The sequence below is a fragment of the Onychostoma macrolepis genome, chromosome 15, assembly GCF_012432095.1.
Source record: "Onychostoma macrolepis isolate SWU-2019 chromosome 15, ASM1243209v1, whole genome shotgun sequence".
Lineage (NCBI taxonomy): Eukaryota > Metazoa > Chordata > Actinopteri > Cypriniformes > Cyprinidae > Onychostoma > Onychostoma macrolepis.
In genome coordinates this window covers 15,875,952-15,901,137 of record NC_081169.1, presented here as the reverse complement: position 1 = coordinate 15,901,137, position 25,186 = coordinate 15,875,952, and the positions used below count along the sequence as shown (strand labels likewise).

At 37.1% G+C, this 25,186-nt stretch overlaps 3 protein-coding genes across 4 annotated transcripts in view; 2 read left to right on the top strand and 1 right to left on the bottom strand.

Annotated features, from left to right (window-relative positions):
• nherf4a (NHERF family PDZ scaffold protein 4a) overlaps window positions 1-5,196 on the top strand; it is an 8,531-nt gene extending 3,335 nt beyond the window's left edge. Inside the window, exons 7-11 of the mRNA XM_058744706.1 lie at window positions 69-273; window positions 1,446-1,642; window positions 1,983-2,177; window positions 4,757-4,948; window positions 5,057-5,196. Of these exons, the coding sequence (XP_058600689.1) occupies window positions 69-273; window positions 1,446-1,642; window positions 1,983-2,177; window positions 4,757-4,948; window positions 5,057-5,089 (822 nt within the window). The 3' untranslated portion in view covers window positions 5,090-5,196. The remainder of the gene's footprint in view (window positions 1-68; window positions 274-1,445; window positions 1,643-1,982; window positions 2,178-4,756; window positions 4,949-5,056) is intronic.
• On the bottom strand, window positions 5,154-12,354 carry phykpl (5-phosphohydroxy-L-lysine phospho-lyase). The gene is made up of 12 exons (XM_058744707.1): window positions 12,215-12,354; window positions 11,976-12,094; window positions 9,290-9,449; window positions 9,047-9,121; window positions 8,838-8,925; window positions 8,638-8,754; window positions 8,242-8,324; window positions 7,933-8,158; window positions 7,687-7,841; window positions 7,486-7,575; window positions 7,281-7,411; window positions 5,154-5,781 (listed from the first exon to the last, which is right to left on the bottom strand). Exons 1-12 carry the CDS (start codon window positions 12,271-12,273, stop codon window positions 5,741-5,743), a joined length of 1,344 nt encoding a protein of 447 aa, XP_058600690.1. The 5' UTR covers window positions 12,274-12,354; the 3' UTR covers window positions 5,154-5,740.
• On the top strand, window positions 12,351-25,186 carry ube4a (ubiquitination factor E4A (UFD2 homolog, yeast)). Of its 2 annotated transcripts, none has more exons than XM_058744704.1 (20): window positions 12,351-12,489; window positions 13,080-13,247; window positions 13,330-13,554; window positions 15,538-15,650; window positions 15,775-15,927; window positions 16,071-16,230; window positions 16,316-16,518; window positions 16,609-16,800; window positions 16,895-17,228; window positions 17,320-17,446; window positions 19,702-20,009; window positions 20,379-20,511; window positions 20,598-20,788; window positions 20,870-20,970; window positions 21,079-21,192; window positions 21,388-21,562; window positions 21,760-21,940; window positions 22,017-22,164; window positions 22,260-22,417; window positions 23,488-25,186. In XM_058744704.1, the coding sequence occupies exons 2-20, from the start codon at window positions 13,121-13,123 to the stop codon at window positions 23,621-23,623; spliced, it is 3,279 nt and encodes a 1,092-aa protein (XP_058600687.1). In that variant the 5' UTR covers window positions 12,351-12,489; window positions 13,080-13,120; the 3' UTR covers window positions 23,624-25,186. The 2 variants fall into 2 exon arrangements, with proteins under 2 accessions (XP_058600687.1, XP_058600688.1); XM_058744705.1 differs by having other exon boundaries at window positions 13,330-13,506; window positions 23,488-25,185.

Here is a 25,186-nt window from a genome sequence, read left to right as displayed (position 1 = left end):
TATTGTAATCTCCAATGCTTTCTGTTTTTGGGACATTAGAACGTCTAGATTTCACTTTGTTCCAACAGGTGAAGAAATGTGAAGACCATGTGACTGTCTTGGTAATTGACAGCAGGAGTGAAGTTTGTTATAATCGCATGGGGTTACCCATAATACCTGCTTTTGCCAAAACACATAATCTACCCTACAGACCAAAAACACTACACCTGACTCAAGGACCACAAGGATACGGGTTCCTCCTAAGGCAAGAGAAGTTACGATCTGGACGTATTGGTGAGAAATCGCTGATTCTTAACCAGTGTTATTATTATTATTATTATTATCTAAAATTAAAACTATTAAAACATTTTTTGTTTATTGAAAGCTAACATATAATACATTTTTATAATATAATATAATAAAATATTAGATGAGATGCTGTCTTGACAACTGAAATAAGTTTAAATTGGAAATAAATAAAAAATAAACTTGAACTAAAACTAAAACGAAATAAAAATAAATGTAGCTTAAATAGTAATATTACAAATAAAACTACTAAAAATGACAAAAACACTTAACACAAATAAATGTCATAAAATGAAAATGAATTCAATGTAATATAAAATGAAGAAAATTATATAAATGAATTAAAAAGAAAACGAGAATATAAAAATAAAAGCTATTTCAAAATATTTTAAACTAATTATAAAACTATAATAGCTTATAAAAAATACTAAACTAATATTGTTCTTTAGTGCACAGTTTTCTCAAAGAGAAAACTGTTAAACATAAGCATTTGATATATAAAAAATATTTTAAACATAATGTGTTTTATTTAGTATAAATAAAATGAACAATATAAATGGTATAATAAGCATTTAATATTATTGTTAAATATAAATGGTATAAATATTATAATAATAAATATTAAATAAAATATGTAATATTAAATCATTTTAATTTTGATTACTACTGAATTAATATTAACATATATATTGAATTAATATTTATATAAAATAATAGTGAAATATCATTCCACGGACTGGTTGGTAATCATGTGATTACCACTCTGTTGATTCTATTGATAGCTTTTATGTTTATCTTCAGGTTTATACATCCTGCACACTTCAATGGTATGTAGAATACATTTCCAGAAAATATTTTACACATTTTGTTTTTATTTATGTACTGTATATATTTATATTATTATTCATAATATAAATAGGTCTCCATTTAAAACATAAATGTGTCTTTATCTGAAATATAAATTAAAAAATAAAATAAAATACAAAATATATAGCTGCTTTAGGAAAAAGTATCCTTCGCAAAGGGATTATGGGGGTCCATGGCATCACACATTTGAGTAAATGCTTTTAGATGTGCCACTAGTCAGAAAACACAATAGAAATTATTTCAGCATATCGTACAGTATATTTCCCTCACTTTGTGATATGTTCGCTCTATAGCTCATGTATTACGAGAGATCGACCCCTGCAGCCCAGCTGAGACTGCAGGAATGGAGGACGGAGAGCTTGTGCTAGCGATAAACGGGGAGCAGGTGGAGGATGCAGAGCATGAGGGCGTCGTCAGCAAAATACGGCAAAGCGGCCAGCAGGTCACCCTAACCACCATCTCCATCCCTGGCAGAGACTATTACACACAGGTGCTTACATGCACACGCTTTCACACGCAAATGCTCATACAGAAAAGAGAAGCGATAATATTCAGCTTGCCAGCAGCTGCTAAATCAACATGTTTTTCCTCTGACTGAAGACATTTGACCCTGAGGGGTAACCAAGGGCCTAAGCTCAAGCTCCTAATTCTTATACTACACACCAAAACAGGTGTTTTTAAAATGAAATGAATCTACTGTTTGGAATAGACATTGGACCCCAGGGAATGGGTGGGGTCGCTGTGACCTAGATAACATAGGGAATCACTATTCTTGTTGTATTTGCTTGGATTTACCACTGAGAGAGTGTCTGTTATTTGATCCACTTCAGCTGGGTATTTCTCCACTGCTGTTCTATGAAGACCATATTCCAAAAAGGGAACAGTTTCCTAATCCTCCTACACCACATCAAGAGGGACACCAAAATCCACTGCATTCTCGACTTTGTGTGCTTCACAAGGAGGTTGCGGGATTTGGCTTCAAACTAGGCTGTGTGCAGAATAAGCCTGGGACGTATATCGGTCAGGTACTGTAAGCATTTATATTTAAAAAGCATCTGCTAAATGCCTTAAATGTACATTTAAATGGAATAGAGTGCGGCAGTGATTATATATTTTTAGTAGGCCACCCCAGAAGTTAGTATCACCCTGGTTCCTTCTTTCTTATTGCAGAAGATAAGATCTGTAACCAACAAAAGTCTGTAATTATTACATTTATCTTGATAATCTTCACAAATTAACAACTTTTGAAGCTTAAATACAATCACACCAGAATTAAAAAGGTAAATGTAGGTTATAAACAAACATGGTCACATGACGTCAGTGTCACGACCATTGCGTTTTCAACAGCTTTTTCAGTCTTTATTATGAAACTTTAGGTGAAAATAATTTGCAAGAGTGCGATTATAAAAAACAAAAAGGCTGTAAAAGCGGATTAGTAAGTAGATGACTTCTGTTCGGCATGATGACGTTTAATGTCTCTGACAGTCCTATTTAAAATCTGTTAACCACATATCTTATTTCTGGCATTTAACCAAAAACCCATTAAAAAAAACAGAAGCAGAAGTGCCAAAATGCTAACTCGTTTCTGGATTTTAGCCTACAAAAATATGTAATCTCTTTAGCAATCTGTTGGGAAAATTACTGTTTTCACATAAGTCTCCTTGAACACGCCCCTCATCTGCCATTGGTCGGACAAATAATAGTCCTGCCCCCAAACTCATGCCATTGGCTAAGCGATGCTGGGTTGGTATACTCAAACAAACAATAATATTTTGATAGCATCACAGTGCTTATATTTTGTGGATAAATAACTTTCTTTTTCTTTTTTTTAAAATATAAGATAAAATAGGAAAATTAATACAACCTGAATTTTTTTCAAAGTTTTTTAAATTTGAATAAAATAAACTAAAAGACTTTCAAATCACATGAGCCAATATTGTATTCCCAATAGATCACAGATCACATAACAAAAATGTTTAAACTGAGAAATTTTAACATTTTATGCACAAAATGAGCTCATTTCAAATTTGATGCCTGCTACAGGTCTCAAAATAGTTGGGACAGGGGCATGTTCACCATTGTGTAGCATCTCCTCTTCTTTTCAAAACAGTTTGAAGACGTCTGGGCATCAAGGTTATGAGTTTCTGGAGGTTTGGTGTTGGAATTTGGTCCCATTCTTGCCTGATATAGGTTTCCAGCTGCTGAAGAGTTCGTGGTCGTCTTTGACGTATTTTTCGTTTAATGATGCGCCAAATGTCCTCTATAGATGAAAGATCTGGACTGCAGGCAGACCAATTCAACACCCGGACTCTTCTACTACGAAGCCATGCTGTTGTAATAGCTACATAATGTGGTTTTGCATTGTCCTGCTGAAATACACAAGGCCTTCCCTGAAATAGACGTCGTCTGGAGGGGAGCATATGTTGCTCTAAAACCTTTAGACACCTTTCAGCATTCATAGTGCCTTCCAAAACATGCAAGCTGCCCATACCGTATGCACTTATGCACCCCCATACCATCAGAGATGCTGGCTTTTGAACTGAACGCTGATAACACGCTGGAAGATCTCCCTCCTCTTTAGCCGGAGGACATGGCATCCGTCATTTTCAACAAGAATGTCAAATTTGGACTCGTCTGACCATAGAACACTTTTCCACTTTGAAACAGTCCATTTTAAATGAGCCTTGGCCCACAGGACATGACGGCGCTACTGGACCATGTTCACATATGGCTTCCTTTTTGCATGATAGAGCTTTAATTGGCATCTGCAGATGGCACAGCAGATTGTGTTTACCGACTGTGGTTTCTGGAAGTATTCCTGGGCCCATTTAGTAATGTCAATGACAGAATCATGCCAATGAGTGATGCAGTGTTGTCTGAGGGCCACGAAGACCACGGGCATCCAACAAAGGTCTTTGGCCTCGTCCCTTACGCACAGAGATTCCTCCAGTTTCTCTTAATTTTTCGATGATGTTATGCTCTGTAGATGATGAGATTTGCAAAGCCTTTGCAACTTGACGTTGAGGAACATTGTTTTTAAAGTATTCCACAATCTTTTTACGCACTCTTTCACAGACTGGAGAGCCTCTGCCCATCTTTACTTTACTTTACTTAGAGACTCTGCCTCTCTAAGACATCTCTTTTATAGCTAATCATGTTACAGACCTGATGTCAATTAACTTAATTAGTTGCTAGATGTTCTCCCAGGTGAATCTTTTCAAAATTTCTTGCTTTTTCAGCTCTTTGTTGCCCCCATGCCAACTTTTTTGAGACCTGTAGCAGGCATCAAATTTGAAATGAGCTCATTTAGTGGATTAAAGTGTAAAATTTGTTATTCTCGGTTTAAACATTTGTTATGTTCTCTATGTTCTATTGTGAATACAATATTGGCTCATGTGATTTCAAAGTCTTTTAGTTTTCATTTTATTCAAATTTAAAAAACGTCCCAACATTTCCGGAATTCAGATTGTAATACATTTATCTTCACATTTTAAAAATATATAAAATTTTTGAATTAACAGAAAAAATAACAGACTATAGATTTAAAAATGCTTTTCTATATCTATGAAAAACTTACACATGTAATTCTCCTTCTGGTCTATAGGTGATGATGGGGAGTGCAGGAGAGAGAGCAGGGTTGTGTGAAGGAGATGTGGTTGTAGAGGTGAATGGACAGAATGTGGAGGAAGAATATTTTGATGAAGTGGTGAGGTTGATAAAAGAGGGAGGAACTCCACTAAGTCTGCTAGTCATGGAGAGACTTGGATATGAAAAATTGAGAAACGCCAGACAGACTGTAAGTTCATGACTCAATCTTTGCAGTAACAACGTGAGACTTGCTCACACACATACATGCATTTTGTAATTTCAGGATTATTTTAAAAATTTAAATATTGTCTTTCAGGTTCCAGATGCTGCACAAGTTGATTTTGTATGAATTAATATAGTCAGGTAAAACATCTTGTTAATTTATTAATTTAACATTTACTGTAAAATGCTAATTAATTTCTTTTTTAATATAAAATAAAACTGCATACCAGTAAACCCTCCTCTCTGCCAGAGATCACAGTCTATGTATTTTGTAAACAGTTATAAAGATTGTCGTATATCTTGCAGAAATATTGACAAAAGGGTAAACATGCTTTTCTTGTCAGTAACCACATTTATTATTGTATTGGTGTCATTATTTAATGCAACCACAACACTTTTGAGTACAAATGTAATTAAAAAAAAACAATTTGAGTACAAATGTAATATAAAGATTATTATTAAAGTATATATATTAAAGTGATTTATATAGTTGTAAAGTATGAAAGCATATTTACACCACATCCTGGAAAACTGTATGTAGTGGTGTGATTTCGTGTTAAAATGTTTTATTTCAAAAATATTCTGTCAGATGTGTAGCAAGAGTAAATTTATTCATCTTTTTGTTGTAAGTATTTATAACTGAATTCTGAATATAAACAGGTTTATATTCAAGAATGCAAATCACATGAAGATTATTTATTAAATTCAATTATGAAATTCAATTAGGAATGTTTGCTCTATGCACTACATTGAAAAATATTTTCATGTTTTTTAAACCTCAACTTCTGCAGTTCTCTTTTTGATGGGTATCCTCCAGTTCTGTAAGTCCAAAGGCAAACTGTCAATTTCTTACTTAATAGTTATTATTTTAAAGGGGTGGTTTACTGCGATTTCACTTTTTTCATTTTAAATAGTGTGTAATGTTGCTGTTGGTGCATGAACAGTATCTGCAAAGTTGCTGCGCTGAAAGTTCAAGGTAAGCGGAGATATCGTCTTTTAAAAATCAGGAAGTTTAATGCCTACAAAAACGACTCATATGGGACTACAACGAGATACATCCCGGGTTGCATACGTAACAAACCCGTAAATTTGCATCAACCCCTCCCTCCGGAACATGCAAAAAAGGGGGCAAGGCCATGTTCTGCGGCTTTGTCGAAGAGGAAGAGTTATAGTGGAGAGTTGTAGCCATGCCGTCGAAACGGTGTTATTTTCACCCAGCTGTCAGGTCTTCTGTGTTCGGGCTTCCTACAGACGCTGTAGTTCGTCAACAATGGTTAAAATTTATGTTTGATTATATTCCTGACAATTACAATCCTAATTTAGCTCTCTGTGCTGCGCATTTTACGGAAGACAGCTTCCAGAATCAAGAGAGTTCAGAGTTCAGTGCCGGATTCACACAGAATCTATTACTAAAACATGGAGCAGTTCCAACTTTAAAACCAGAGGCAGCAGCTGTTGGGCCACAACCTGTAAGTAAGATTTCATAATTTTAAATGTATTTGCATGTATAATTTCAGACGTAATGTTTTAGTTTTATCAAGGATGTAAAGAAATGCCAACGCTGGCTTTAGTAGCCAGTTAGTTAAATGCTATTTCGTGTGTCTTTGACAAACGCGTACAAACATTTTGGACCCGAATTTGTAATTATGTACTAATTTTGTAAATGTATTTTCCATGTATACTTTATGACGTAATTTTTCGATTTGATCAAGAACGTAAACACAAGCCAACGCTGTTTGGTTATAGTAGCCAGTTAGTTCGATGCTATTTTGTGTGTATAAGACAAACGTGTACGAACTTCAAAATTATATGTAATCACAACAGCAAACTTCCATTCAGAAACGTTTGTAAGAGCTGTGCTTACGGAAGTTCTGCTCGACTCTCTTCATTACCGCTTTCTGGGTCTGATTCTGGCTCAAACTGATACGGCAATATTGACACCATTATTTACATTTGACCGCAGCACATGCAACTGTCGCCCGTAAAGGTAATGGGCGTGAAGTTTCCGGACAATGTGCAGTACACAGTTTAGCCAATCACAACACACCGGCCCAACTAACCAATCTGAGCCCATTGCCTGTTTCTGAGGGAGTGGTTTCAGAGAATCAGGAAGTCAACCGGTCGTTCAAATAACAGAGGAGAAAGCGGCTTACAATAAGGCGTTTTTTAACAAACGAAACACGAAGACATGTTATATTGCACCCCATAACACAATCAAGCAAAGAAAAAAAGCAGTAAACCACCCCTTTAAACAAAATTAAAATAAGTCAGATTAATCAGTTACCGCATGCTGAATTAACTGTCAAATTACTACCAACCTCCGAGAATTTGGTCAATGCATATACAGACTCTCTCAGCATCCTCAATACTGAAGCACATTGGAGGTTTGAATTTGATGACACTGTCCCACGGTCCATCAGTGCTGATAACTATACGCTCCTTTTTCAGCCTGAATAAATCAAAATGGGCAGTTGGTTATCAGGTAATTGTAGCTAGTTGAGAAAGAACAGAAATTGTCAGTACCTTCGTACAAGATGTGCTGCTTCTTCTGATGCTGGTTTTCTGGACGCTTTGTCTTTAACTAGCTCCATACCTATAAACAGTCCAACACCACTGCAAAAAAGAACAGAAGATATGTCTGCTAATGTTCTTCTTTGAGATTACAGCATGATGTTACAACAGTATTTTACAAGATCTCAATAAAGACTGATTTTCAGAACTTACCGCACATCTCCGATGAGTGAATGTTTTGTCTGAAGTTGAAGGAGGAGCTGTTTAAGATGACCTCCGACACGCACAGCATTGCCTCTGAGGTCTTCTTTCTCTATAACATCCAACACTGCCAGACCAATGGCACATGATACTGGGTTACCACCAAACTGCATGGGACAAAAAGGTTAAATATTTACTTAAACTCTTCAAAGGATGTAAAAGCTACATATATTATCACAGAAGCATTATGGTTCTCACTGTGTTGAAGTACTCCACACCATTAGCTGTGAAAGCAGCAGCTATTTCCTCTGTAGTGGCCACACACGCAATAGGATGACCATTGCCAATTGGTTTGCCCATTGTCACAATGTCAGGGCAGAAGTCTTCACCTTGAAGCTGAAAAGCCCAGAAATGATTCCCAACACGACCAAAGCCAGTCTGAATCTCATCTGCCACATAAACTCCTCCTGCTTCATGAACGTATCTGAGGGGAAAAATACAATGTTGCGTGTCGCTTAATTCCTGAATAAAGAGTAAAGTCACTACAAAAATGACAAGGAGACTTACTCTGCTACTCTTTTACAATAACCATTTGGGAAAATGATCTGGCCACCAACACTGGGTAAAGACTCAGCAAAAAAAGATGAAATCTATGGACAAAATTAAAGGGATCATTCACCCAAAAATGTACATTCTGTCTTTATTTACTCAACTAATATGACTTTGTCAATTCAATGAAATTCAATGGGGTCCAAAACAACACTGGTCACATTGACTTTTACCGCATGGACAAAAATATTGAAATATATTTAAAATATCTTCTTTTGTGTTTCACACAAGAAAGAAAGTCATACAGATCTGGAATGACATGATGAGAGTATTTTTTGGGTGAACTGTCCCTTTAAGAAGGAAAATCTGTATATTTTAGAAAAACATTTAACAACTTTGTTTTTCCTACCATACCTTGTGGCCTTTCTTATGTGCCTCTTCAATAAGACTTTTCACAGTGTCTGCATAAGCCTGTCCTGGGTCAGGATGATCTTCTCGGTAGATACCGTGGTATGTATCAGGAAGAGGTGCCTTGTATTTAAGCAAGAATGAATGATATGTAGCAAAGAGCCATAATTATTGGTTTAAAAGTTGTTTCTATGTCCTGTACACACCACATGCACCCACTCTTTTTGGCCCTCCAATTTCCGGAACTTGTACGGGCTGATGTCGATGAGTGTGGTGAGATGTCCATGATATGCACTGGAGAGGCAAGTAAACATGACACAAAAATAAGTCTAATGTAGCTATTTTTTCATTATCTACTGATATAAGAATCATAACTATTCACAATTTCACATTTAAAAAGTTAGGTAAACCTTACTGATCTAGCACAATCACATCCTGATGTTGGGTATACTGACGGGCCAGTCTCAAGGCAAGATCATTAGCCTCTGATCTTCGGAAGAAGACAAAAATCCAAATAAGATTTTGTAGAATAATTATAGGTTGTGTTATTTATCATGTATGGTATGCATATATTGCCATTTTACAGTCTGCTTAATAAAAATATTGTGCAAAATTTTGTAGAATATTTCTTTTAAACTGTATAATCAGAGTTACTTACCCTGAGTTGACAAAATAAAAGACACAAAGTTTCTTCGGCAGAGTGGCAGCCAGCCGATCTGCATACAGAACTATATTATCATGGAGGAATCTAGTGTTTGAATTAAGAAGATCCATCTGAGCAGCAGCGGCCTGAGTGATGCTGGGGTGACAGTGTCCCACTGCGAAGACAAAATGTATCAAATAAGTCATCATGATACTTGATACTTCCTCTAAGTGCTCTGTAAAGCCTATTTAAAATTTAGTGGGATGATGACAAGAGTTGATTTGCGTTTCCAAAAGTATACATATTACGAAAATTTGTCATGGTTTTATTACAGTAACATTAACTATGGTATGCAGGCAGAATTGTTGTAGATCTGTTAGGGAATATATTTTACAGTTTTTTGCAAAGGTTATCAGGGTACCCCTGATAATTATCATAATTTCAATTTCTAATCTCTTTTGAGGTTCCCATGTTGCTACTTTCCCCATAGGCATCAAGGAGAAGCACAACTAGCAATCAGCTACATATATAATGATTTCCACAAAAATATTAAGCAGAACACCTGATTTCAACATTGATAATGAGTTGAAATGTTTCTTGAACACCAGATAAGCTTATAGAATGATTTCTGAAGGATTATTTGACACTGGAGTAACGGCTGCCGAAGATTCTGCTTTGTATCACAGGAATAAATGACATTTAAAAAGATTAAAATAGAAAATATTTATTTTAGATTGTAATAATATTTCTCAATATTATTGTTTTACACTATTTCTGATTCAATAATTGCAGTCTTGGTGATCATAAGAGACTTTTAGAAGAGAACATAAAAAAAAAATCTGACTGACCCCAAACCTTTTGACAGTAGTTTATGTGATTTTTCATTTAATATAAGTTAGCAAGGATGTAACTTAAAAAAAGATAATACATTTTATATATACTGTATATATATATATATATATATATACACCTATACACACACACACACACACACACGTATGTACAGGTGCATCTCAATAAATTAGAATGTCGTGGAAAAGTTCATTTATTTCAGTAATTTAACTCAAATTGTGAAACTTGTGTATTAAATGAATTCAATGCACACAGACTGAAGTAGTTTAAGTCTTTGGTTCTTTTAATTGTGATGATTTTGGCTCACATTTAACAAAAACCCACCAATTCACTATCTCAACAAATTAGAATACTTCATAAAACCAATAAAAAAAAAACATTTTTAGTGAATTGTTGGCCTTCTGGAAAGTATGTTCATACTGTGTATGTACTCAATACTTGGTAGGGGCTCCTTTTGCTTTAATTACTGCCTCAATTCGGCGTGGCATGGAGGTGATCAGTCTGTGGCACGGCTGAGGTGATATGGAAGCCCAGGTTTCTTTGACAGTGGCCTTCAGCTCATCTGCATTTTTTTGGTCTCTTGTTTCTCATTTTCCTCTTGACAATACCCCATAGATTCTCTCTGGGGTTCAGGTCTGGCGAGTTTGTTTTTGAGTGAGTTTGGCCAGTCAAGCACACCAACACCATGGTCATTTAACCAACTTTTGGTGCTTTTGGCAGTGTGGGCAGGTGCCAAATCCTGCTGGAAAATGAAATCAGCATCTTTAAAAAGCTGGTCAGCAGAAGGAAGCATGAAGTGCTCCAAAATTTCTTGGTAAACGGGTGCAGTGACTTTGGTTTTCAAAAAACACAATGGACCAACACCAGCAGATGACATTGCACCCCAAATCATCACAGACTGTGGAAACTTAACACTGGACTTCAAGCAACTTGGGCTATGAGCTTCTCCACCCTTCCTCCAGACTCTAGGACCTTGGTTTCCAAATGAAATACAAAACTTGCTCTCATCTGAAAAGAGGACTTTGGACCACTGGGCAACAGTCCAGTTCTTCTTCTCCTTAGCCCAGGTAAGACGCCTCTGACGTTGTCTGTGGTTCAGGAGTGGCTTAACAAGAGGAATACCACAACTGTAGCCAAATTCCTTGACACGTCTGTGTGTGGTGGCTCTTGATGCCTTGACCCCAGCCTCAGTCCATTCCTTGTGAAGTTCACCAAAATTCTTGAATCGATTTTGCTTGACAATCCTCATTCCACTCAACTTTCTGTTAACATGCTTGGATACAGCACTCTGTGAACAGCCAGCTTCTTTGGCAATGAATGTTTGTGGCTTACCCTCCTTGTGAAGGGTGTCAATGATTGTCTTCTGGACAACTGTCAGATCAGCAGTCTTCCCCATGATTGTGTAGCCTAGTGAACCAAACTGAGAGACCATTTTGAAGGCTCAGGAAACCTTTGCAGGTGTTTTGAGTTGATTAGCTGATTGGCATGTCACCATATTCTAATTTGTTGAGATAGTGAATTGGTGGGTTTTTGTTAAATGGGAGCCAAAATCATCAAAATTAAAAGAACCAAAGACTTAAACTGCTTCAGTCTGTGTGCATTGAATTTATTTAATACACGAGTTTCACAATTTGAGTTGAATTACTGAAATAAATGAACTTTTCCACGACATTCTAATTCATTGAGATGCACCTCATGTGTATGTATGTATGTATGTATGTATGTATGTATATATATATATAATTATGTAATGACACTTATGACCCTTTTATATAATAATGTGAAACTGTTAAATATATAATATATATTATCCCTATATACTGCAGCATGCATGTCAAAATGTCCTTACCATGTTGAACATTACTAATGCAATCTAAGTACTGCATGCCATTCTCATCATATAAATATTGACCCCGTGCTCTCACTATTTTCACGGGATCATGGGAGAAAAAGAGTCTGCAGGACTGCCTGAAAATACAACAGAAAGAGTATTTAATCCAAACAACGGTTTAATAACGTGCATTTATCAAATCAAAAACAACACCAGGCCTTATAAAAGCGCGACGTGTAGTATTTGATCCAACTTACCCAATCAGCTTCCTGCGCATTTGCAAAGTCTCATCTTTATGAAAAACTTCCAGAGCCATTCCAACGATACGGTTTTGTCGTCTGCTACACCTGACTGTTTACAGCCTAGATACCTGACAAGACTTTGAACTACAGAAAAGAATTTAAAAAAAAAAGAAAAAAAAAGAAACAGCCGACTATGTCTCGTCCACTTCTGATGACGTCACGCAGAGGGTAGCTTCTGGATCTGTTGGACTGGATCACATCGGGTTTTCCACATTTCAACGCAAAACTTGGTATGGCATGCATCTGCGTTGATATATTTCAACGTAATTCTGCTATTTAATGTATTATTTATTTTATGTTGCCTTGAGTTGCTGTGTTTTAGGAACATTACCAGCCCGCTGTCAGTTACTAAGCGTGTTGTTGCTAGTTACTCAGCTAGCTTAAGACACCTGACAGCTAGCAAGGAGATCTGTCAGTGTCTTTGACAGCTATACAGCTCATGTTTATCTAGGTTTACATTCATTGCACATCTTTTAAGACCTCTTAGTGTCTGTTGTAGTCTGATTCACTGCAGCGATTATATGACACGTATGTGTAGCAAGTTAGCATACTTCACACTAATTTGCAGTCATGCTGGTTATTGTGAGGTCATTATTGATGTGTTGTGCTTTCCTGTTGCTTGAATATGACTCACAGGTGAATTAATCAATTCATGTTCATTAATGACTCATCAGAAGAGCAAATAAATCGTTATTGTGAGTCATCTTGCACTTAAATGTAGTTTTTCCAGATGGACTTTATGATTTACCTAGATGGATCTTGGCTGGTCTTGGGACTTGGATTAGATACTGGCTCTAATTCACACATTTTTTCCCTACAGGCTGTTAAAACACCTGTTGATGGAGGACGTGCTCCAGGGAAATGACAGACCAGGGCAATAACAATCAGAACATCTCACAAAACCCCTTCGCAGCTCTCTTTAGTTCCCTCGCTGACGCAAAACAGTTTGCATCCGGCCAAAAGCAACGGTGTCAAGCTGAGCAACAATGTAAGGTCTTGGTAATAAGCGGCGGTCTACTTGCAGGATGGCATTAATTTTAATGGCACTTTGTAATTGTGTTTCCCTACAGCTGTAGATTCAGGAGAGAGCCAGTCTGAGTCAGACAACTCTGTGTCAGACAGCATTGATGACAATGATGACTCAGTGGCAGAGATCAGCCGATCTTTCCGCTCACGACAGGAGCTCTGCGAGCAGCTCAACGTCAACCACATGATCCAGAGGATCTTTCTCATCACTCTGGACAACAGTGAGTGTTTAACACCTACTGGTCATGAGAACTGTCTGTTTACTGACTGTGAGTGGTTTTAACTCAAAACATACAGTTTCTTATATGATCATAAATATACACTACCGTTCAAAAGTTTGGAGTCAATAAGATGTTTTTAAATGTTTTGAAAGAAGTCTCTTATGCTCATCAAAGTTGCACTTATTTGATCAGAATATAGTTAAACAGTAAGACTGTAAAATATTATTACAATTTGAAATAACTATTCAAATAACTTCTATTCGAATATATTTTAAAATGTATTTTATTCCTGTGATGGCAAAGCTGAATTTTCAACATCACAATCTATAGTAAAATTATAATTGTCTTTACTGTCATTCTGTCACTCTTCTGTCACTAACACATGCAGCAAACACATATATTGTATTAATTATAATTATAATAAATGCACAACATATAAATAAGAGTTTAGTGGAGCTAACAACAGCATTTAACAAAGTATGACTTTGCTTCTTTTTATCCTACTTAGTTTTGCATCTGCCTAATTTAGCTAGCTTTTCATATTAGTTTATATTTTCTCCTTCCTTTTAAAACCTTTTTTTTTTTTTTATTAATGCTGGCAAGATGGGGTTTTAACAAAAGCTGGCTGTCCATGAAATATATAAACATTATAAATTTTTTTTTTTTTTTGTGGTGCTACATGATTAGAGAAAGAAATGTAGGAAAATGTCAACACCCATACTGCACTGGGCTTAATTAGACTATCTGTGGGTGGGGATAAAAAAAAAAAAATGCTAAAGTACGGTCTGTAGTTTTCACAGAAAGCTTATGCTGAAGTCTTTTGCTGAGAAATAAATATGGAAGTCTTGGTGCAGGTATCACAGAAAAATAATACATTGTTCATTTACTTATACTACCAAACATTGTAAAAGTACAAGGCTGGTTGATAATCAGCAAACTTACCCTTTAAGTTGTGCTATTAGTTGCATTTAGCACTGTTTCCCCTTCTGTCCATAACCATAGCAGAAGAGAATTGACACATTTTGGGGTATGATAACCCACCAGCTGAGAACTTTTTTGAGATACTTTCCATAATCCATTTCATGTGTATGCTGAAGTGTACTTCTGGATCGTTTGGAAAGAAATGAATATTAGATTGTAGATGACAGATGTCTCAATGATCTCAGTTTAGGTGATCCTATCACGATGACATGCATTTTCCAGGCAGTGCTGCAGATGACCTCATCCACTGCAGTTTGGCCCATTATGTAATTTTTGTTTCTCTCATTTGTGTCTTTATCTTTATCCTCCACATCGATCTACTGTCCATCCCACTGGTCTGTTTACTTCAGTTGTGCTAAAAGGAAGGTTTTTAAAATGTGATATCTGAGCCCCCTGTAGCCCTAAATTCAAAACTACTTTTAAAAAGTTTGAGGACAGTAAGGTAGAAAATGCTATTATTTAGCAAGGACACATGAAAGGGATCAAAAGCAGCAGTAAAGACATTTATAATGTTACAAAAGATTTCCATTCCATTACAAGTTTCTATTGATCAAATAATCCTGAAAAAAGTATCACGGTTTCCAACAAAAATAATGACGGGAAAGTTCACCCAAAATGAAAAATCTGTCATAATTTACTCAGCCTTATGTTGCTCCAAATCTGTATGACTTTCTTTCTTCTGCGGAATACAAAAGACTAATTGTTTTGCTTTTGGTTACTGTTGACTAATTTCTTGAGCACCAAATCAGCATATTGGAATGATTTCTGAATGATAATGTGACACTGAAGACTGGAGTGATGGTTACTGAGAATTCAGCTTTGCCATCTCAGGAATAAATTACATTTTAAAATGGAAACAGTTACTTTAAATTGTAATAATATTTCACAATATTACAGTTTTTCCTGTATTTTAATCAAATAAATGCAGGCATAAGACGCTTCTTTCAAAAATATAGAAAAACCCAAAACGTTTGAACTGTAGTGAATATGTGTGTTCATAATATGCACTAAGAATGCATTTATTGTTGTATTAAAATAATGTCTTTCCAGGCGACCCCAGTCTAAGAGGTGGTAATGGCATCCCACCACGCTGTGTATACCTTGAGGAAATGGCCGCTGATCTTGATGGCCAGGACTGGCTTAACATGGACACCATAGAACAGGTACATGCTAATGTGTCATTCTCTTCCAGATTTGCATACTAGCAGATAAGTTGTATACACACATCTATGCACACGTATATTGTGAACTTTGAATAAGAATAATATTCCTTATTTGCTCCTCCAGGCTTTGTTCAGCAGGCTGCTTTTACAAGAGCCGGGAAACCATCTCATTTACATGACCTCCTGCAGTGTAGTGAATCTCTCCGCAGATCGTGATGCAGGAGAGAAACGTGCCATACCGTACCTTTACGCCTGCTACCGTAGAGCTAAAGAGGAGGTATTTTCCGCAGACTCTATACTTTGTCGGCCTGTTTGGTTGTGCCAAAAGAATGAAATGTGCCTGCTTATTGCACTGTTTATTCGCTTGATTGCATTGTTTTTGCTTAATGCAATGTGTTAATGTTCTTCAAATCAACACAGATCACTAAAGTCCCGGAGAAGCTGTTATCGTATGCTGTGCACTGCAAAAATTTGACTCTGTCCAATACCCGCACTGTTTTGCTGACCCCAGAGATCTACATCAGTCAGAACGTGTATGAACAGCTTTTGGACCTGTTGCTGGAGGCTGTGAGAGGAGCTCGTAAGTGTCGCATTTGTGGTCATATGATATGTTTGAAGGTCCTGAACCAATTCCATGTGTTTGACTTTGTTTGTGATCTCTGCAGAGTTTGAGGAAGTTGTGGAGTTTTTGGAGGAGGTTATCGCTAGTCTTTTGGCTGACCAAGAGGTGCGGACCTTCGGGGAGGTTATGGTGCCAGTGTTTGATATTTTTCAAGGCCGGGTCAAAGACTTAGACCTTTGTCAGCTGCTGCTGTATTCCTACCTGGAAATTCTCCTGTACTTCAGTCGGCAAAAGGATATTTCTAAGGTTCGGATCCAATGCTCATTAATGCTAATGTCATTGCAGCTTCTTTCATATAGATCAAACATTTTTTGCATGATAATATTCTGATCCTAGGTTTTAATGGAGCATATTCAGCCCAAAGATCCTAACAGTGGGATTCAGTATCAGAAAACGCTTCTGGGAGCGATCCTGAATATTTCTTGTCTGTTGAAAACCCCTGGTGTGGTTGAGAACCATGGTTTTTTCCTCAATCCTTCTCGTTCCAGCCCACAGGAAATGAAGGTTCAAGAGTCAAATATACACCAGGTGAGCACAAAATTTAAAAAAGCATGGTTTTCAAGCTTGATGACATGAAGCCAGCCACTTATTCCCTTTCATTTCTTGTCTTCCCCTATGCTAGTTTATGGGGCAGTTTCATGATAAGCTGTATCAGATCCTGAAAAACTTGCTTCAGCAGTCCAGCGAGACGCGCCACCTGCTGCTCTCGTGGCTGGGTGGCTGCCTCCAGGCCAACATGGGGCGGGCAAAAATCTGGGCAAACCAGATGCCCGAGATATTCTTCCAAATGTACGCTTCGGATGCATTCTTCTTAAACCTGGGCGCTGCACTGCTCAAGCTCTGCCAGCCGTTTTCTCGACCCTATTCGCCCAAACTCCTGACCTTTAACCCTACGTACTGCTTGCTTAAGGAGCTGAGTGAGGAAGAGCGGCGTAACAGAAACGTGCATGCAAGAGGTGACTGGCCTGTGCTTCACCTACCAGACACTACCTTTCATTTCTCTTCAGAAATAACAATATGATCTCTAAAATATACCTAACCCTACAGGTCTGGATAAGGAGACATGTCTGATACCTTTACCCCCTCAACAAACGGTTGAATTTGCCCAATCATACAGCCTTCTCACAGAAAATCTCATCCTTACACAGCTTACCCTGTACCTGGGCTTCCATAGGTAATACTTCATTAGGAAAGAGTCATGACACTCATATATTTAAGTATATATATATATATATATGCATTTATTTGATAAAAAATAGAGTAATATGAAATAACTGTTTTCTTTTTAAATATATTTTAAAATGTAATTTATTCCTGTAATGGCAAAAGCTGAATTTTCAGCAGCTATTACTCCAGTATTCAGTGTCACATGATCCTTCAGAAATCATTCTAATATTCTGATTTGGTGATTAAGAAATATTTCTTATTATTATCAATGTTGAAAACAGTTATGCTGCTTACAGTGCCCTCCAAAAGTATTGGAACAGTAAAGACAAAATTGCTCTGTTGGCTGTGGAGTCAAGACATTTACAAATATGATTAAAAGATGAATATGAGACAAAACTACAGAATGTCACATTTTATTATTGGGTGATTCAACACATAGATGTTTTACCAGCTAAGAAGTTCAGCACTTTTAGAGTTTCATCCCTCTATCTGATGTGAGCATAAGTATTGGAACAGTTGCCTCACAGGTCTTTCTAAGTGATCAGCTGTGTCCTGTTGCATTAATTCTTCAGATATTAAAAGCTGGGAATGTGTCGTATCAGTTATATCCATTACTTCTGCATTCTGAATCTTGCATTCGATGATGACACACACAAACCAAGATGAAGATGAGGGAGCTGACTTTGAGAGAAAAGCAAGCAATTTGGATGCTAAAAGAAAAGAGCAAGTCAATTAGAGCTATAGCAAAAACAAAGGGCATGGAGAAATCAAGAGTTTGGAAGCCACCAGCGACACCAGCAACCAACAACTACCTGATCGGCTGAGAAAACAACAGTAGTTGATGACAGACAAATCATAAAAGCTGTGAAAATGAACCCTAAAAGACGGGTCTGTAAAATCACCAACAACTTCCAGAAAGCTGGGGTGATGCTCTGACAATCTACTGTCCTCAGGAGACTTTGACACAGAATTACAGATGCTACACAGCAAGATACAAACCTCTGACCAGCTCCAAAAATAGAAAGGCAAGATTAGAGTTTGCAAAAAAGCACAAAGGTGAGCCAGAAGAGTTTTGGAACTGTGTTTATGGACCAATGAGACAAAGATGAACCTTTATCGAAGTGATGGGAAAGCAAAAATGTGGAGAAAAAAAGGGAACTGCAAATGATCCCAAGCATACAGCCTCATCTGTAAAGCATGGTGGAGGTGGTGTCATGGCATGGGCATGCATGGCTGCCTCTGGAACAGACCCTCTCAACTTTACTGATGACTTAATGCATGATGACAGTAGCAGAATGAATTTGGAAGAGTACAAAACCATCTTGCCTACCAATATTCAAGAAAATTCCACCAAATTCATTGGGAAGTTTTTCATATTGCATCAGAACAATGACCCAAAACACCCTGCCAGTTCAGTCAAGGTGTTTATAAGGGCAAAGAAATGGAAAGTCTTAGATTGCCCAAGTCAATCTCCAGATTTAAATCCGATTGAACATGAATTTCACCAGCTGAAGAGGAGAGTAAAGGCAGAAACTCCCCAAACAAGCAACAATTGGAATTGGCTGCATTAAAGGCTGGGAAAGTATTTCAAAGGATGAGACCAAGAGTCTGGTGATGTCTATGGGTCACAGACTCACTGCTGTGATTGTGCACAAGGGATCTGCAACTAAATAATAGCTTTTAATCTTTTATATCTGCCTTATGTTCAACTGTCCCAGTACTTATGCTCACATCAATGAGTGGGATGAACTGTAAAAGTGCTGTTCTTTTTATTTGGTAAAACATGTATGTGTTGAAACGGCTAATAATAAAATGTGACATTCTGTAGTTTTGTCTCATATTCATCTTTTCATCATATTTGCAAATGTCTTGACTCCACAGCCAACAGAACAATTTTGTCTTCACTGTTCCAATACTTTTGGAGGGCTCTGTATATTTTTTGTGAAAACAATTATTTAATGAATAGAAACTTCAAAAGAAGAGCATTTATTTGAAATAGAAATAAATCTATTGTAACAATGTAAATGTCTTTACCATCTCAATTTAATGATAAATTTAATGTATTCTTGCTCAGTATTCATATCTTCATATTTAAAACATGAAAATATGTACAAAAATAGTATTATTGTTTGATTGTTTTTTCTTTTAATGTATATAGTTAGGACCAGTTAATAGGGGTGTGGTGATGGACCCAGCTGCATTATGTGGGAAGCACTGATTTGCATAAAATAAACATATGCTTTAATGGTATTTGTTTGTCAGACTTCATGATCAGATGGTGAAGATGAATCAGTCTCTGCACCGGCTGCAGGGGACGTGGCGGGACACGCAGCTCAGTGGAGGCCCAGCAGCAGCAGAGCTACGGGAACAGTTTGAACGCCTCATGACAGTCTATCTCTCTACTAAGGCTGCTACCACGCAGCCCGCCATGCTACAAAACTGCCTCAACCTCCAAGCCTCCTGTGCCGCCCTGCTGGTTCAGCTCAGCCTGGGCAACCAGGGGCCGGAGCACATCCCTCTCACCTTTCCCTTACCTGCACTAGAGAACAGCCTGCTATGCTTTGTGCCAGGTATCCCCCTAAGTTTTTGTGTTCCTTTTTAGTAAACAAGCTCGTTTCCACCACTGAATTAAAAATAAATAAATAAAAAAGCAATTCTGACTTTTTTTCCCCCTCACAATTCTGAGTTTATATCTCATAATTCTGACTTTTTTTCTTGTTAGCTCACAGTTGAGAGTTTATACCTTGAAATTGTGAGGAAAAAAGTCCTCACGCAATTGCCTTTTTAATTTTTTATTCTGTGGCAGAAACAAACAAAAAAAATAGAATTGCAAGCAAAAAGTCTGAATTGTGAGTTTAACAGTCACAATTACCCGTTTTATTTATATACCTAAGTGGGTTGCACTTTTTTTAAAAACACCAATCTCTTGACTTTCACAGAATTCTTTGCCGAAAACATGGGCGATTTCTTCATATTCCTCCGCCGCTTTGCTGACGAGGTGTTGGAGTCCTCGGCAGAAAGCTTAGAACATGTTCTGACCTTCATCACTGTGTTCATGGGCAACGTTGATAGGTGTGAGCCGGAGTAATGCTGAGTTTCTCGCGCTTTTTCATGCATTCCATGTGGCTTGTTGTTTACTCTAGGTTATTTACTCACAGAATGAAGAATCCTCATTTGCGGGCAAAGCTGGCAGAGGTTCTTGAAGCTGTGATGCCCCATATGGAGACTCTGTCACCTGGCGCTGTCCAGCCTATCATGTTCCAGCGCCAAAGGGTGTTCAGCACATATCGGCATGCACCCCAACTTGCTGAAGCCCTCATTACAGTCTTTGTGGATATAGAGTTCACTGGTCAGTTTCTGGAGGTTTTTTTCTGTTGTTAATTTGAATGTAACATCCTATATTAGATTGTGTCAATGGCTTGTTTCTCAGGTGATCCTCATCAGTTTGAGCAGAAGTTTAATTACAGACGACCAATGTATGCCATTCTGAAGTACATGTGGGGAGAAGAGAGCTACAGGGAGAGCATTAAGGTGAGAACCAGACAGATGTTTTAATATTAGAAATAATATTTAGGTTGCTTTGAAATTTTGTTCATCCCTTGCGTGCGATTTCACACAAAAAAACATTTGTTTCCTTAGCATCTTGCTGATTATGCATCTGAAAATCTTGAAGCCATGAATCCACCACTCTTCCTGAGGTTTCTCAATCTCCTCATGAACGATGCCATCTTCTTACTTGACGAGGCTATACAGGTACTTGTCTGCCTAGGCAGATTGCTTTTGTTTCATGCAAATCCCAACTATTTATACTGGCAACACATTTTGTTTGTTCAATTTAGCTTGGTTGTTCAATTACATTAACATATTAACCTCTAAGTAGTTGATATCAGGAATATTTAATTGACTGATTAAAGATGTGACACTCACACGTGCATCTGTTCCTTCCAGTACTTAAGTAAGATCAAAATCCTCCAGCTGGAGAGGGATCGGGGGGAGTGGGACAGTCTGGCCCCTGACGCCCGCAGAGAGAAAGAATCTAGTCTGCAGATGTTTGGACAGCTGGGTCGCTTCCACAACATCATGTCAAATGAGACCATTGGCACCTTGGCTTTCCTCACATCTGGTAAGAGACGTGAAAGAAACCAAATGCACTAAAATATTAACACATCACTTTTTTTTTTTTTTTGGTCATAAACTATCTGACCAATTCAGACCTGAACAGAAGGGTTTTAAATGGTTATTGAGTGAAACACTTGGCTTTAAGTGTACTAGGAAATACAAAATGATACTAAAACTCAGACTTTTCATTTTCCCCTCCAGAGATAAAAGGTCTTTTTGTTCATCCCTTTCTTGCTGAGAGGATCATCTCCATGCTCAACTACTTTTTACAGCACCTGGTAGGCCCCAAGATGGGCGCCCTAAAGGTGAAAGACTTCAGTGAATTCGACTTCAAACCCCAGCAGCTAGTGTCGGACATCTGTACTATTTACCTAAACCTGGGGTAGGCTCTTTGATTACATATTTCTTTATTTTTTTAAGAATAACATTAACTGTTATGGATGCTGTTTTGGCCACAGAGATGAAGAAAATTTCTGCGCCACTGTTCCAAAAGATGGAAGGTCATATTCACCCACTCTGTTCTGCCAAACTGTCCGCGTACTCAAGAAAATCAACAAGCCTGGCGACATGATTGTATCTTTCAGTCTTTTAGCAGATAAAATTAAGGTTAATTTAATCACTATGCATATACACACCTTTCTCAGGAAGTCATGGGTGTTTAAATGTTTATGGTAACCTTGTTGATCTTCTGTCTCTTTCAGTCACTTGCAGACAGGCATCAACAAGAAGAGGAGACCTACTCTGATGCTCCGGATGAATTTCTGGATCCCATCATGTCTACCATAATGCTTGATCCGGTGCTGCTACCTTCTTCAAACGTCACAGTGGACCGTTCAACAATAGCACGACACTTACTAAGGTGAGACGTGTATCAGGATTATTATAGTAAACTTTCATTACTTCAAATAAATGTTAACTGAAAATAAACTATTTATTAATAGCTTTATCATTTTATTTTTATTTTTTTAAGTTTTTTTTTTTTACATTTACTTGATGTACTAAAATAACTAAAACTGAAATAATAATAATAAAAACAATATATACATATTAAAAAAAACTACTAAAAATTGTAAAAACACAACAAAATGACTGAAACTTTAAAATTAAAACAGAAAATGTAAACATGTATACAACATTATTTGATACTGGTTATTTTGGATACTGGGTATTTTACTATTATAATATTTATGAACTTTTTGAATTAAGTTTTATATTTTAATTTTAGTTTTAAGTTTAGTGGTTTGGTTTGTAATTTTTATTAGTATTTGGGTTTGTAAATAATTAATTAAATTTTTATTTCAGGTTTAGTAATTTTAGTACTTAAAAGTGCTGTATGTAGCGGTTGAACTAGGTATTGCAGTCCAGATTCAAAATATTGGAGACGTTTTTTTTCACCCGGCCCCTCCTCCTCAGACTTGATGCACACGCAGGTTGCCAGATTAACGACACCAACAGGAACGAGCGCACATGACGATGAATGAAATTAAATACGCTGTGTTTTCTGGCAACCCGCGGTGCCGAAATACAATTGGGTAAACTGGCAGTGGGCGGGTTTCACAAACCATAACAAACACAGTCATTCCGGGCCGGCATGCACATTTTCAAAGGAGGATAACTGACTGTAGCATTGTTTTTCAGATAAACAAGTATGTTAACTTAGCATGTTTCTTAAAAATCTCCAAACATATTATGGTATTTTTATGCTTTCGTAGAGTCAAAATCCTACATACAGCACCTTTAAACTTATTTTAGCTGCCAAGGCAACATTTTCAAATTGTTTTGTTAAAGTTTTTCATCTAATGTTTATATTTTATTTTATTTTAGCTTTAAAGAAAACGATTTTTATAGTCTTAGTTAACAGTAACGACACTGTTATTTGATTAGGTAAAAGTCTTAATAGAAGTGCTGGTTTTGTCTTTTTTGTTCTAGCGACCAGACAGACCCTTTCAACCGCAGTCCGCTCACCATGGACCAGATCAGGCCCAATGAAGAGCTCAGGCAACAGATCATGAAGTGGCTTGCTGATCATAAGCAAAGCAACCAGCAAATGGGACACAGTGGCTAAACCACATTACTCCCTTCCCCTAGCACCCAGGCATGCTCAGATGTTTCTGGCCTCTCACATACCGCTTTGAAACAAGAACATTTAACCACATTCGGAGGAGCACGTCTGCATTCATGGTATTAGTGTGCTCTTCAAAGGTCAGATGCAAATCTCCAAATGCCATATCACTGTAGCATATTTGGCTATCTGTTCTTTCAAACTCCTCAGAGATCTGAGGTCGCCGCAGACGGAACTCAACAGTCACTTTTTCTGTTACATTTTGCCTTGCAAAGATGTTCACTGTGGACATGAAAGTCGGGCTTATAGACAGATGACAGCATACTTGAGGTTTGCTTACCTGTTCAATGCATTTGCCCTACCTCTGACTCGTATGCATGCGATATTTTATATGCATCGCTTACTTTGGTTAACTTTTTAAGTTCGAATATAAGCAGCGTACCTCCTTTGATACTAAGGAGGAAGAGTTGTGGCCTCATTTGATATTAAGGAGGGAGTTGTGGCAGTATTGATTAAAATATCAAAGCAAACCAATGTTGGCTGCAAAAGAGATTAAACTATCATAAAATATTTTGCTAACATCATCAGCATTATATACCACAGAGTTTCGGTTTTTATAGTTGTACCTATTGGTTTTAAAGGCATCTTTGTGGAATAGTCGGTAGCTTTACCATTTGTAAAAATCCTTTTGTTCATTACAGACATTTTATGCTTGAAGCTCAAGAAGCATTTGCTGTAACACACACTTTTATGAGACTCATTAAGAATATTGAGCTTTTGTTGAAATGTTTGGAAATACCCCTGCACACTTTACAAGAATCCATTGTGTCTTTTAACAGTGCAATATGTCCCGAGTAATGACGACTCTGACTTCTGAGTCAGCCTTATGACCTCCTCTCATGCAGAGTGACATCATGTCTCTTGTTAACAGTTGCTAAACTGCATGCTTTGGGTGGATGGACCTTGCTACTGACATTTGTCTTAAAAGATGACATTGATAAGACACTGTTCAATCACTGCTTTTGGTTGTGAGAGAGTTGCATTAGATTGACCTGTCAAGTGGTGTAGGGTATGTCTGCATTTTGATTTTCACTGAATTGTTTATTTCAGTGAGTGTTAGTTGGTTTTAAGTCTCTTTATTCCCTCATATTATCAAGACCTCACCCAATCAATAAACCTGACCCCACGGATTCTCAAAGCAAACTGAATGCTTTAGAGCCTATTGAGAGATTTCTGTCTGTTAGATTGTGCATTTGCTCACTCATTCGTCTCTTTTAATTGAACTTGTTTTTGTTAAATAAAATTTGATTTAATATCATTATGGACAGTAGTCATATGATGTACATGCTAACATGTCTCTCTTGAATATAGAACAACCAGACCTTCTACATTGGTCTTAGATGAATGATTCTGCTAACTAACTAAATCGAACTGCCGCAAATAACAGCATGCTTTCTTGATGTTCATTTTATTTTTGTTGGCAATATTTTTTTTTTTTTTTTTTTGTATATTAAATGTGCTAATGGATTTAGTGCACAATATTGGATAAACCAATGTATTGTAATT

Coding starts and splice junctions, on each gene's coding strand:
- phykpl (XM_058744707.1), bottom strand. CDS start 12,273: ATGGCTCTGGAAGTTTTTCATAAAGATGAGACTTTGCAAATGCGCAGG. Junction 9,122..9,289: donor TTTTATTTTGTCAACTCAGG/GTAAGTAACTCT, acceptor CTTCTTCCGAAG/ATCAGAGGCTAATGATCTTG. Junction 8,325..8,637: donor CACATAAGAAAGGCCACAAG/GTATGGTAGGAA, acceptor TTTTGTCCATAG/ATTTCATCTTTTTTTGCTGA.
- ube4a (XM_058744704.1), top strand. CDS start 13,121: ATGACAGACCAGGGCAATAACAATCAGAACATCTCACAAAACCCCTTC. Junction 13,555..15,537: donor GAACTGTCTGTTTACTGACT/GTGAGTGGTTTT, acceptor ATGTCTTTCCAG/GCGACCCCAGTCTAAGAGGT. Junction 17,229..17,319: donor CAGAAACGTGCATGCAAGAG/GTGACTGGCCTG, acceptor CTAACCCTACAG/GTCTGGATAAGGAGACATGT.